At 39.1% G+C, this 14,841-nt stretch overlaps 1 protein-coding gene across 1 annotated transcript; it reads left to right on the top strand.

Annotated features, from left to right (window-relative positions):
- Positions 1-3,504: 3,504 nt before the first annotated feature.
- On the top strand, positions 3,505-14,284 carry LOC311367582 (myosin heavy chain, fast skeletal muscle-like; the record flags this gene model as incomplete). The annotated part of the gene is made up of 36 exons (XM_084486407.1): positions 3,505-3,711; positions 4,088-4,244; positions 4,338-4,365; positions 4,463-4,577; positions 4,776-4,868; positions 4,954-5,017; positions 5,098-5,196; positions 5,555-5,658; positions 5,750-5,888; positions 6,020-6,138; positions 6,252-6,401; positions 6,528-6,698; positions 6,794-7,094; positions 7,229-7,299; positions 7,430-7,517; positions 7,629-7,746; positions 7,838-7,961; positions 8,041-8,177; positions 8,268-8,523; positions 8,612-8,854; positions 8,970-9,146; positions 9,674-10,045; positions 10,169-10,295; positions 10,432-10,550; positions 10,642-10,838; positions 10,922-11,105; positions 11,184-11,355; positions 11,438-11,562; positions 11,655-11,963; positions 12,070-12,273; positions 12,355-12,480; positions 12,559-12,729; positions 12,813-12,917; positions 13,012-13,107; positions 13,191-13,330; positions 14,209-14,284. The coding sequence occupies 36 exons, from the start codon at positions 3,505-3,507 to the stop codon at positions 14,282-14,284; spliced, it is 5,484 nt and encodes a 1,827-aa protein (XP_084342533.1).
- Between the last annotated feature and the right edge of the window lie 557 nt (positions 14,285-14,841).

The raw sequence follows: 14,841 nt of genomic DNA on the forward strand, positions 1-14,841 counted from the left end.
ATTATTTGTGCCAAGTGTGAATGACTGCTCAAAGTGAGAATTTTAGTGTGAAATTGAATGGCAATGTTGTTTTCAATAAAAAAACATTTGCACAAAGCAAGCTGATCCACTTTTCCATGTTGATAAGAGCATAGACATTATAAAGAGTAGACGCTGCATCGACCGCTACTGCCTACTGCTGCTGACGAGCCGTAGGGCCGCCATCTTGGACCGGTCGACCGCTCCACTCAGTGTAATCTGTTTGGCTGGTGCAATGATGAATTATACCTCACTGAATACCAAACAGATTTTTACGCGGGTTGTTTTGCTGAAAAGTTCATACATGTAGCTATGATACAGGACACATGGTTCGACGTGTTTTAATAGTGTTTTAATATATTTTTATTTAACAGTAATAGAATATTCTGATATGATATGTCATATGATATATAAAAGACATTTCCAGTCCAACTAGCAATCTGATTGAAAAACCTAATGTGTCTTCAAAAACAAAACAGGGACAGGTAGTTTTTTCTGTATTTAGCCAGGGAAAGGCAGCCAAATATATACATAGCCTACATAAACAATACATATATATATATGCACATAAAAGTGGTTGTATGAGCTAAAACCCCTGAAAGAGGACTGTTTTGCAGAGCTTCTTTCTCGTGCTCCCTTTCTGCAGTTCAAGAGAGGAGAGTTTGGCAATGTGGTGCAGCCTTAACTTGTGAAACACAGACACAACCAATGACAACAAGTCGGCGGACCTGTTTGCGATGGTCCGCCGATTTGAGCAGAAATTTGCTGCACAGTGCTCTGGCATCTTGTGTCTTCTGCTGCTACGCAACTCGGAGTATGAGCGGTCCAAGATGGCGGCTGCATTTCTTGCTTCCAAGCAGCCAATGCGGCGTCTACTCTTTATAATGTCTATGGATAAGAGCATTCAAATAAGAAAAAATAATGGGACAAATATAAATCAAGGGACATTTAGAACATAGAAAATGTGTGATTAATTGCGACTAATCGCGAGTTAACTATGACATTATTGTGATTAATCACTATTAAATATTTTAATCCTTCAACAGCACTAATATATATATCAAATGTTTACTTTTTTATTATAATTGTTTTGTTCCTCGTTTTTATCACTGCAAATCAGTGACAACTTGGATTGCATAATCCTTGCGGACATCCATTTTTGGAAGCTTCCCATCTAGTGTGTGTTTTTGAGGCTAAACATTGTTTGAAGACCAGACCAGTCTGAGATTTCTCCCTCTAAAACATCTTGAAATATGACCCCCAGCAAAACTAAAACAAACATCAATTTAAAATACATATCTATTAAAGAGGCTAAACAGTATTCTCTTTCCAATAACACTTCTCACTCTCCCTCCAATGTTCATTAATCAGACCACATGTATTTACAACTGACAACTGACAATTTTAGATATGATGTTGATATGCTGTATTTATATGGGTGCCAATATAAATATAATTGCTTTTGACTGGTTACACAAGCCAATAAAGTGTCTTCAATCTTAATGTCCTTTCTGCCAGCCAAATAAGAAGCAATGTGCCACTGGTGTATTTATGTGAGGTCAAGCACTCAGACATCAAGCTAACGATACAGTGTAACATAAATAACTTTCTATTAGTAAGAAATCAAACATAAACGTACAATAAAATATACAATAAAAGTATTTTCATACAATTGAATGAGGAGATGATTACAAACTAGAAATAATTTGTACATATGCCTATATATATATATATATATATATATATATATATATATATATACACACATATATATATATACACACACACATATATATATGCCAAAAAACAAGTAAACATCCTATTCCCTTGGTTTTCCACTTTTGCCAATTAGATGTAATATGTGTTCAGTTAAAATGCCCAATCATCGTAGATAAAATAAATAATTTAAGCAAAGCTGAATGGGAGTGGAAACAATTATAAATACATTCATCACTATTCCTTGGCATCATGTCATTAAAGTTGATATACTCTAACCACGCCAAATGTGGATATCTGGTGACATATCTGGTGAATGTTGCAATATGGACTTGAATTATGATATTTATAGAATCTCAAACTTCTTCATCTTTTATTCTGTAAAATAAAGTAAATTATACTAAAGATAGTTTTGGAACAGATATGCACATGATATATCTATTAATATAGGGATAGGGATGATGAGTGTCTGTACACCTGTGGCTACAAGTATACAAGCACTTAAAACATCTGTTAGGATTTTAAGCATAACAAAAATGTTACGTCTTTTCCATTTCCTCATTAAGTCACATCAATTGCATACAAATGATCAAAACAATTATACTTATATTATAATTATACTCTCTGGCATTTTGCTGGCAGAACCCTTCAACCCTTTTCTGTATGCAGTGTGTTTGGCAGCCTCCAGGGTGAGTTGATACACATTGCATCTGAGGTCAGGCTCCTTTATTCATTGCACATTAACACCCCCCCCCCCACACACACACACACACACACACACACACACACACACACACACACACACACACACACACACACACACACACACACACACACACACTATATTCGCCTTTGTACACTTGAATCACAATTATGGAACTACCGATTTTTTCACATTGCACCTCTATTCACCTCTCACCTGATATTATTGCTACTTATATGCAAATATGCTGTGCCAATGAACACATCCAATGCAAAGCTAAATAAAACCGCCATTAGAAGATCTGCCCTTATTTAGTTTCTGCCTGGACTGCAGAACCATCTCTATATAAGAGGCCACAAGATGAGATGGATGGACTGCAGGGGATTTCAGGTTATTACAACTGGTGGTAAGTCAGACTGATGCTTCAGCTGCTGTGTAGGGGAGACCGTTGTATTAGTTTGGAGAATCATACACAGTTTTTTTATGGAGGTTATTTTTGTTTACTGAAAATATTCCTATTTATCTACCTCTTAAAAAAAATAATGATGAATGTTTTTAATTTAGATGTCTTTTAGATACCGTTAAGATCTTTGTTTATTTAAATTACTACTGTTGTTTACATTCAAATAGCTTTTTCACATAATCTTCTTGTTAGTTTTATTTTAGAAGTCATTAGAGTGGACATTTGTAGGTGTCTTTTATCTACATCTTATCTGAATTTATTTTTTTTTTTTAAATAATGAAATGTTGACATAAGTATGTTAAATACATACATTTATCCAACAAACTCATTTCAAATCGAAAGCTATAATAATGTATGATTTAAGTCTGTCAAATTAGACTTAGTTGTACATTAGTTGTACAATTACTTGTACATATGACTTAATAATAATATTAATCTTTATTTTAAAGGAACAATTTCTTCTGCTATTAGAGGGAAGAAAAGGGTAAGAATAATTAAATATCTCGTCAACGAACAACATCTCAAAACCTTCTTGAAGCCATCTATATATGTCAGTTAAAATAAATTAATTAGTATGTTTTCTTTCATGAAATAAGAATCCATCATGAGTACGGACGCAGAGATGGCCATTTATGGCGAGGCTGCCATTTACCTCCGGAAGCCAGAAAAGGAGAGGATTGCGGCCCAGAGCGCGCCATTCGATGCGAAGGCTGCTGCATATGTGACTGATGCCAAGGAACTGTACGTCAAGTGTACCATCACTAAGAGGGACGCTGGCAAAGTCACCGTCACAGTTTTGGCAACAAAGGAGGTAGGTAGAGGTTGATCATGGCATGGGATAAGTTGTTGGTATCAAAAGTGCGAAAGTGAAAGTTGCATTGTTAAGAAAACTAAAAATGGTTTTCCATATGTCAGGAGAGGACAGTCAAGGAGGACGATGTCACACCCATGAACCCTCCCAAGTATGACAAAATTTAGGACATGGCCATGATGACCCATCTCAATGAAGCCTCTGTGTTGTATAACCTTGCAGAGCGTTATGCAGCATGGATGATCTATGTAAGATATTTAACATTCTAAATGAAAATACATGATATATATATATGTATATATATATATATATATATATATATATATATAATATAATATATTATTCACTTTGAATTTGTCTCTGTGATCTCCTTCAGACCTACTCCGGGCTGTTCTGTGCCACTGTAAACCCCTACAAGTGGCTCCCAGTGTACGACCAGTCGGTTGTCAATGCCTACAGAGGCAAGAAGCGTATGGAGGCTCCGCCCCACATCTTCTCTGTCTCAGACAACGCCTTCCAGAACATGCTCACTGGTATGCAAATTCAAAGTTTCAAATCCCTAATCTTATCTTGTTTTTATTAATAAAAGCCATACTCATGCAATGTTTGATACATTTGTTTTATAGATAGAGAGAACCAGTCTGTCCTGATCACGTGAGTTTGATTCTGTAAACATGATATAAATATATTACAATGAATCCTACATTGGAAAACATGTCAAAATGTACTTTATTCATCTTTTCATACCCAGTGGAGAATCCGGTGCTGGAAAGACTGTGAACACCAAGCGTGTCATCCAGTACTTTGCTACCATCTCAGTAGGTGGAGGAGAAAAGAAGAAGGATGCAGGCGCTGGAAAGATACAGGTATATAAAAAAAGATACATTAAATCAATGGATCAATACATAGAGAAATTGCATCATAACAACATAAATAATGTAAATATCATTCAATAAAAATAAATATTAAATCAATGAATCAATACATAAAGAAACCACCTAAGAACATGAAGAATATAAATATGATTCAATAAAAAGGTATTAACATTTTATGTTTGATTATAGGGGTCACTGGAGGACCAGATTATTGCAGCCAATCCCCTGCTGGAGGCCTATGGTAATGCCAAGACTGTGAGAAATGACAACTCCTCCCGTTTTGTAAGTATAAGATGAATTTCTCCCTGAAGAAGTTCCTTAGTTTTATACTATTTTGAGGAAGTAAAAACTATTTATTTCCAAACAGGGTAAATTCATCAGAATTCATTTCCACGCAACTGGTAAACTGTCCAGTGCTGACATTGAGACATGTAAGTAAAATTCATGGGCATTGTTTAACCAAGATTAATACATAGTGGAATAGGTTTTGATTTATGAATGGGCCTTATAGATCTGCTGGAGAAGTCCAGAGTGACCTTCCAGCTTCCCGATGAGAGAGGCTATCACATCTTCTACCAGATGATGACCAACCACAAACCTGAGCTCATTGGTGAGATTTTGAGAAGAGTGTGAAGAATGTACTTAATATTAAGATGAAAAGTTTTGATAGTTATATTATATTAATTATATTAAGATGAATTGTTACCAAGAATCCCCATGATCCATTTTAATCTCGAATGATCTCATGTGTAGATATGTCTTCTGAATTCAATAATGCGAAAGGATCGTTTTCTGTCTAGAAACTATCTTTTTTTTTTTTTTGAGATAGTATATCCAATGGTAACAAACATAGGATGTAAGTGCAAAGCAAGATTATATTTTTCTTTTTTTTAAAAGGTAGCAGAATATAGATGAAAAACAATACTGACAAAATGTGAGCAGAAAATGACATTTGTTCAATCCCTCAGAAATGACCCTTATCACCACCAACCCATACGACTTCCCCATGTGCAGTCAGGGTCAGATCACTGTGGCCAGCATTGATGACAAAGAGGAGCTGGATGCTACTGATGTCAGTGGTTGAATGGAAAACACGTCATATATTTTCCACATGGCATATATGTTACAAAATGTTTTCAAAATGTGCCTTGTTTTCAACACAGGCTGCTATTGATATTCTGGGCTTCAACAATGAGGAGAAGATGGGCATCTTTAAGTTTACTGGTGCTGTGCTTCACCATGGTAACATGAAGTTCAAGCAGAAGCAGCGTGAGGAGCAGGCTGAGCCAGATGGCAATGAAGGTAACCATTAACATGTATTCATCAGTGCACTAGAAGGTATTCTCGTGCATATTTGCTTGTTATTGTCTATACATTTTAAGACATTATTATACAGAATAATAATATATTAACTTTTCATGTTAATCTTGTAGAGGCCGACAAGATATCTTATCTACTGGGTTTGAACTCTGCTGATATGCTCAAGGCTCTTTGCTACCCAAGAGTGAAGGTCGGAAATGAGTATGTCACCAAGGGACAGACTGTACCTCAGGTAAGAAAAACACAATGTGTTCACGAAATATGGTACAATTAGTGGAAAACAGGATGCACTGTCGATTATGAGATTAATATTTTTGATAATTTTAGATGAAAATGTAATTTCAGGTCAACAACTCAGTGAGTGCCCTGGCCAAGTCTATCTATGAGAGGATGTTCTTGTGGATGGTCATCCGTATCAACCAGATGCTGGACACCAAGCAAGCAAGACAATTCTACATTGGTGTGCTGGACATTGCTGGTTTTGAGATTTTTGATGTAAGTTGTTAAATAAGTGGCAGCATTTCTGATTCAGCATTTCCTTCATTTGGACACAATAGTAATTACCAATCAATTGTTGTTGTTTTTTGATTATTGAATTGTTTATTGAATGTCCCCTACTAGTTCAACAGCATGGAGCAGCTGTGCATCAACTTCACCAATGAGAAACTGCAACAGTTCTTCAACCACCACATGTTCGTCCTGGAGCAAGAGGAGTACAAGAAGGAGGGTATCATCTGGGAGTTCATAGACTTCGGCATGGACTTGGCTGCCTGCATTGAGCTTATTGAGAAGGTACACCAGGATCATTTACAACTATATATCATTTTTCCTTGTGTGGCTAAAATTGTACTTTTCATAATGTTTCATCAATCCTTTTTTCTCATAAGCCAATGGGCATCTTCTCCATCCTGGAAGAGGAGTGTATGTTCCCCAAGGCCTCAGACACTACCTTCAAGAACAAGCTGTATGACCAGCATCTTGGCAAGACCAAAGCATTTGAGAAGCCCAAACCTGCAAAGGGCAAGGCTGAGGCCCACTTCTCCCTGGTGCACTATGCTGGTACCGTGGACTACAACATCGGTGGCTGGCTGGACAAGAACAAGGATCCCCTGAATGACTCTGTTATTCAGCTGTACCAGAAGTCCTCAAACAAACTGCTGCCTGTCCTGTACCCACCTGTAGTTGAAGGTACGGCTCACATTTTGTACCAGTAGTTTTTACATCAGGGATATTATATTTATTTCCAGCCTCTTATTGTGCTTCTTTATAAAATTGAAAAGTTACTGAAAAATAACTGACTATTAACCGATAATTAAAAACAGAGACTGGGGGTGCAAAGAAGGGAGGCAAGAAGAAGGGTGGCTCCATGCAGACAGTGTCTTCACAGTTCAGGGTAAGGTTAAACACACAAATTAATGTAAAAATGTTGATAACCTTAATTACCTATCTGTAAGTATTTTTTTTTTAATCGTTATTTCCGAAGACAAGTTTTACTTAATTCATATATTTTTTAATGTCTATAGGAGAACTTGGGCAAACTGATGACCAACTTAAGGAGCACCCATCCTCACTTTGTGCGTTGCCTGATTCCCAATGAGTCAAAGACTCCAGGTACAGTGAGCACTAACAATTGTGTGTAGTGTCTGGGATAGGATATGACATGTTAGTCATTGCTACACCAAACTAATTATATTGACAATGTATTTATCACCCATGTCACAGGACTCATGGAGAACTTCCTGGTTATCCACCAGCTGAGGTGTAACGGTGTACTGGAGGGCATCAGAATCTGCAGAAAGGGCTTCCCCAGCAGAATCCTCTATGCTGACTTCAAGCAGAGGTATTAACTCAATGATTTTTCAAGGACAACTTTACAAATGCCTTTGAACATTTGAGTTATTGTAAAAAAACATTACAATGGTCTTCTTCAGGTACAAAGTACTGAATGCCAGTGTCATTCCTGAGGGTCAGTTTATTGACAACAAGAAGGCTTCTGAGAAACTGCTTGGGTCCATTGATGTGCCTCACGATGAGTACAAATTTGGACACACCAAGGTCTGTTTATTAGTGTCGAAAACTAGGTTTATACTTGATTTAAATGTACTCACTGACAAATGTCTTTTCTTACATTAAGGTGTTCTTCAAAGCTGGTCTTCTGGGTACTCTTGAGGAGATGCGAGATGAGAAGCTGGCAGCTCTGGTTGGAATGATTCAGGCTGCATGCAGAGGTTATGTCATGAGAAAGGAGTATGTGAAGATGACGGAGAGGAGGTATGTTTTAAACATAGTGCTCAAAACGCAAAACTTTTTTTTTAGATACTGAGTGCCAAAATGACAAAATATGTTCATTTTATTTGATAGGGAAGCCATCTACACTATTCAGTACAATGTTCGCTCATTCATGAATGTCAAACACTGGCCATGGATGAAGGTGTACTACAAGATCAAGCCTCTTCTGAAGAGTGCTGAAACTGAGAAGGAGCTCTCTGAGATGAAGGATAACTATGAAAAGATGAAGACAGACCTGGCTGCCGCCCTGGCCAAGAAGAAGGAACTGGAGCAGAAGATGATTTCTCTACTGCAGGAGAAGAATGATCTTGCATTGCAAGTGGCCTCTGTAAGTAAACATTATATTTTGTTTTCATGTGTGGAAACATTGAGATACATGTGATCTTACATGTTCTACCTATTTAAATATCATACAGGAAGGAGAGAATCTGAATGATGCTGAAGAGAGGTGTGAAGGACTTATCAAAGGTAAGATCCAGCTGGAGGCCAAACTCAAGGAGACGACTGAGAGACTGGAGGATGAGGAGGAAATCAATGCTGAGCTGACTGCCAAGAAGAGGAAACTGGAAGATGAATGCTCTGAGCTCAAGAAGGACATTGATGACCTGGAGCTTACCTTGGCCAAAGTGGAGAAGGAGAAACATGCCACTGAGAACAAGGTTTATAAAGATGTTACCACAAAAACAACATCAACATTGTCCAAACTGTTATCAATAGAGGGAAGGATACACTTTACCTATGAGAAAGTATGACATGTGATTGTGTTTTGTTCAGGTGAAGAACCTGACTGAGGAGATGGCCTCTCAGGATGAGAGCGTTGCTAAGCTGACAAAGGAGAAGAAAGCCCTCCAAGAGTCACATCAGCAGACTCTTGATGACCTGCAGGCAGAGGAAGACAAAGTCAACACTCTGACCAAGGCCAAGACCAAGCTTGAACAGCAAGTGGATGATGTGAGAAAAGCTCATGGAAACATTCAATCAATATCAGAAATGGAGTTGAGTGAATATTCATTATTACATTTGATTGTTCTAAATTATTTTTCAATTATTGACATCCAGCTTGAAGGTTCTCTGGAGCAAGAGAAGAAGCTCCGTATGGACCTTGAAAGATCCAAGAGAAAGCTTGAGGGTGATCTGAAACTGGCTCAGGAATCCATCATGGATCTTGAGAATGACAAACAGCAGTCTGACGAGAAAATCAAGAAGTGAGACATTTGTATTTTAAGATTAACGATAGGGTTTAGTGCACATGACTGTTTTGAGATAGTTTAACATTTTTTGTATTAATTATTCTCAGGAAGGACTTTGAGACCAGCCAGCTTCTGAGCAAAATTGAGGATGAGCAGTCACTGGGTGCTCAGCTTCAGAAAAAGATCAAGGAGCTTCAGGTGGGACAAGTAATCAAGTTAATTGTTTTTATATAAAGGTTATGAAATTATATACTTGGATATTGAGCTCAATATTTGTCTATTATTTAGGCGCGTATTGAGGAGCTGGAGGAAGAGATTGAGGCTGAGCGTGCTGCTCGTGCCAAGGTTGAGAAGCAGAGAGCTGATCTCTCCCGGGAACTTGAAGAGATCAGTGAGAGGCTTGAGGAGGCTGGTGGAGCCACTTCTGCTCAGATTGAGATGAACAAGAAGCGTGAGGCTGAGTTCCAGAAGCTGCGTCGTGACCTTGAGGAGTCCACCCTGCAGCATGAAGCCACTGCTGCTGCTCTGCGTAAGAAGCAGGCTGACAGTGTAGCAGAGCTGGGAGAGCAGATTGACAACCTCCAGCGTGTCAAGCAGAAGCTTGAGAAGGAGAAGAGCGAGTTCAAGATGGAGATTGATGACCTCTCCAGCAACATGGAAGCAACACATTTCTAAGGCCAAGGTAAGTTATTCTTTAATGCCTTCATTGTGTTAACAAATAATATGGAAAAATAAGTAGGTAAATAATAATAAATGAACATGATTTAATATTGATAAATTCAGGGAAATCTGGAGAAGATTTGCCGTACCCTGGAGGACCAACTCAGTGAAATCAAGGCTAAGAGTGATGAGAATGCTCGCCAGATCAATGACATCAGTGCCCAGAGAGCAAGACTGCTGACAGAAAACGGTTCATACTTCTTTCATTCAGTCATTTGAATCATTTGTTCGTCTGGCGGAACCATTTTGGGAACACAATTCAACATACATTTTCTGTCTCACAAATTCTATATGTATTACTTATTTGATATACCTCCTCCGACTAGGTGAGTTTGGTCGTCAGCTTGAGGAGAAGGAAGCTCTTGTCTCCCAGCTGACCAGAGGCAAGCAGGCTTATACTCAACAGATTGAGGAGCTGAAGAGGCAAAATGAGGAGGAAGTTAAGGTAAGGTAGTATTATTCATAGAAATTGCAGGGTAAAAAGATAAAAATATATATATATCTTGGATTGACTTGCTCTGTTTCCCCTTTTGTAGGCCAAGAATGCTCTTGCTCATGGTGTGCAATCAGCCCGCCATGACTGTGACCTTCTGAGGGAGCAGTTTGAGGAGGAGCAGGAGGCCAAGGCTGAGCTGCAGCGTGGAATGTCCAAGGCCAACGGTGAGGTGGCTCAGTGGAGGAGCAAGTATGAAACTGATGCTATCCAGCGCACTGAGGAGCTTGAGGAGTCCAAGTGAGTCAAATATTTAATACTTTCGCTAAAGTGCACATTCTATTTGATGAATATAACCAAATAAAGCCATGCTATTCTTTAAGGAAAAAGCTTGCCCAGCGCCTTCAAGAGGCTGAGGAACAGATTGAGGCTGTGAACTCAAAGTGTGCCTCTCTGGAGAAGACCAAACAAAGACTCCAGGGTGAGGTGGAGGATCTCATGGTTGATGTGGAGAGGGCCAATGGACTGGCTGCTAACCTTGACAAGAAGCAGAGGAACTTCGACAAGGTTTGTACTAATTCATTTAAATACTAGTTCAAACATTCTTCTCAATGGCTAAACATGTACCACTTAATTAACAATTTTGTACAGGTTTTGGCCGACTGGAAGCAGAAATATGAGGAGGGCCAGGCAGAGCTTGAAGGAACTCAGAAAGAGGCTCGTTCTCTCAGCACAGAGCTTTTCAAGATGAAGAACTCCTATGAAGAAACTTTGGATCACCTGGAGACCATGAAGCGTGAAAACAAGAACCTCCAACGTGAGTTTATGCTCAGTGATATTTACAGCACCTGTGGATGAGAAATACAAATTATACTTAAACACATAAAATTGCTCTGCAGAGGAGATTTCTGATCTGACTGAACAAATTGGTGAGACTGGAAAGAGCATCCATGAACTGGAGAAATCCAAGAAGCAGGTGGAGACAGAGAAGACTGAGATCCAGTCCGCTCTTGAGGAAGCTGAGGTGAAGATGAAATAAACTAAATAAGACTATAATTACAAAATATTATGTAGAATTTCAATAATTGTGCCTAATACATCTGTGTCATTCATCAGGGAACTCTGGAGCACGAGGAATCCAAGATTCTGCGTGTCCAGCTGGAGCTCAACCAGATTAAGGGTGAGGTTGACAGGAAGCTGGCTGAGAAGGATGAAGAGATGGAGCAGATCAAGAGGAACAGCCAGAGGGTTATTGACTCCATGCAGACCACTCTTGACTCTGAGGTCAGGAGCAGGAATGATGCCCTGAGAATCAAGAAGAAGATGGAGGGAGACCTGAATGAGATGGAGATCCAGCTGAGTCATGCCAACCGCCAGGCTGCTGAGGCCCAGAAGCAGCTGAGGAACGTTCAGGGACAACTGAAGGTATGACACAAAACATAATTTGAGATCCCTGTATATTTACCACCATTTATAGTTTAAGTTTCTCACATTATTTCACGTATAAAAATAAATGTTCATCCTTATTTAGGATGCCCAATTGCACCTTGATGATGCCACCAGAGCTGCAGAAGACCTGAAGGAGCAGGCTGCCATGGTTGACCGTAGGAACGGTCTCATGGTGGCTGAAATTGAGGAGCTGAGGGCAGCTTTGGAACAGACAGAGAGAGGCCGCAAAGTGGCTGAGCAAGAGCTGGTGGACGCCAGCGAGCGTGTTGGACTGCTGCACTCTCAGGTAAACAACATTCTAATTCTGTCATTCAGGTACAAGAACACATTCATGTTTTGAAATAAATGTTATAATAATTTGTTTCAGAACACAAGCCTGTTGAACTCAAAGAAGAAGCTTGAGACTGACCTGGTCCAAGTCCAGGGTGAGGTGGACGACAGCGTCCAGGAAGCCAGGAATGCTGAAGAAAAGGCCAAGAAGGCCATCACTGATGTAGGTCTACCCATGTTTGTTAATTTATGTTATGACAAGTTAATGGAACTCTTAATGATATATTAATTGACCGTGTAGGCTGCCATGATGGCTGAGGAGCTAAAGAAAGAGCAGGACACTAGCTCTCACCTGGAGAGGATGAAGAAGAACCTGGAGGTCACAGTGAAAGACCTGCAGCACCGCCTGGATGAGGCTGAGAACCTGGCCATGAAGGGTGGCAAGAAGCAGCTCCAGAAACTGGAGTCCAGAGTAAGATAATAATCAGCATGCATTTAAAAAAAGTATAAGTCCAATGTTAGGACAAGACTTATTGAATACATTTTACTCTAAAGGTTCGCGATCTGGAATCAGAGGTGGATAATGAACAGAGACGTGGAGCAGATGCAGTAAAAGGTGTCCGCAAATATGAGAGGAGAGTCAAGGAACTCACCTACCAGGTATGTCAAACTTACATCTCCAAATATATTTCTAACGCATTAGCATTTTGATCATTACTTAAAGCCACATTTTTCACTTTCAAATTTGGATCAGACTGAGGAAGATAAGAAGAATGGTGCCAGACTCCAGGATCTTGTGGACAAGCTGCAGCTGAAGGTGAAGGCTTACAAGAGACAAGCTGAGGAAGCGGTAAGTTCAACATTACTAGGTACTATGTCAAGTAAACTTTGCAGCAGCATATTTAAACTGACTAAATATGAATGTTCCTACAGGAGGAGCAGGCCAACTCTTACCTGTCCAAGTGCAGGAAGGTTCAACATGAGCTGGAGGAGGCTGAGGAACGTGCTGACATCGCTGAGACTCAGGTCAACAAGCTGAGGGCGAAGAGCCGTGATGGTGGCAAGGTAATAGGGTAGTAAAAGTACAGTTTTAACAAGAGAGTCACTAGTTATCTAATAATAATCTACTATTATTTATTTATTTTAAATTGTGAAACATCTAAACCCTACTATTTTTTTCTTTAGGGAAAGGACAATGCTGAATAATTACCTCCAATCGAAACATCCCACAAAGTCATACAATATGACACAATTATTAATGAAATACAATAAATATATTTGAAATATATATATATTTTCCATCTTGTTTGTAGTTATTTGTTTGGCCTTTCTTCCTTCCTTTCTTGTAATCATAGTATCTAGATCCTAATCCATTTTATTAGGTTATTGGATCTTAGAATCAAGAATATAGTTGAAATGTGTCAGATAAAATGTAAAGTAAAGTAAAAAGTCACATTAGATATAGTGTCTTGTGGGAGTCTATTTGCATTGTGGTTGGACATTTTGAAAAAAAAATTAAAAATATATAGCGCAAAGAAATACCTAACAACAGTTGTTATAAGGGACAGAAGCACCCACATTCTTCTTTAATGATCTTGTCAAATGTTTAATAGTATTGCTTTGGCTCTGTTGGATAATAAATAAGTACTAGTTGGTCCTTGGCAACCCACTTTGTATCACCAATAACATATATTCATGAATATAATTGTTTTCTTCAGCCATTATAAATACGTTATTGGATAGCAGGCTAAAGGTGCAACATAGTTGATGTTCTTTAATAAAAGTCTAGGAACATCCTATAAATATCCACTGAAGTCTAAAGGGAATATGTGTTTGTCAAGAACACAGAATTGTGCACTACAACATGTCTAAGGTGAACAGACTTAGATTTATATATGACGGCATGGAACGAAAGCCAGGTGTGGTCTATCTGGTTTTACATGCCCGCCAGATGCATCCCGGACCACATTGGGGCTCCAGGATTGCAGCTCCCTGGACATGGCTTACTGGGGTTGTACAAGAGCTGAGCTCCTTTAGCATTTCATTGTGTACCTCACACACTGGAATTGGCTGCTGGCCATCCAGGTCAGCAGCTAATCACTTTCCCCATAGAGATGTAGGTGCGTTCTTAAGGACATGAAGTGGGAGCAAGATCTTCCACTTTGCATGGTTTATGCATTCACGTCCTATTTTTGGATGTGAAGCACACACGACACACACAACGAAGAGCATGGACTGGTGGAACTGGCACTTCACAGCCTTTATATACTATGGATTGTTAAAGAGTCATTTAAAAACTGCTTGTACATGTTGGCCATGACATATGGCCAAGTGGACCAATGTATACAAACACCTGGGCTTGAAAGCTTTTAATTTATCCTCCTCATGGTTACAGAGTAAAGTGAAGAACCCAGCCTTGATGTGATAGGAAGAGGGTCTGTCACATCTTCACAGCTTTGTGATTCTCTTTTGACTTCATCACTGTGATGGACAAGATAGTGAGGCAATTACATCAAATACCACAGCCACAGGTTGATGGTGCAATCCCAGGGACATTGAAGACCTCCTTCAAGTCCCTGTAGTC

Source organism: Micromesistius poutassou, assembly GCF_964030765.1.
Source record: "Micromesistius poutassou genome assembly, chromosome: 22".
In the NCBI taxonomy this organism is placed as follows: domain Eukaryota; kingdom Metazoa; phylum Chordata; class Actinopteri; order Gadiformes; family Gadidae; genus Micromesistius; species Micromesistius poutassou.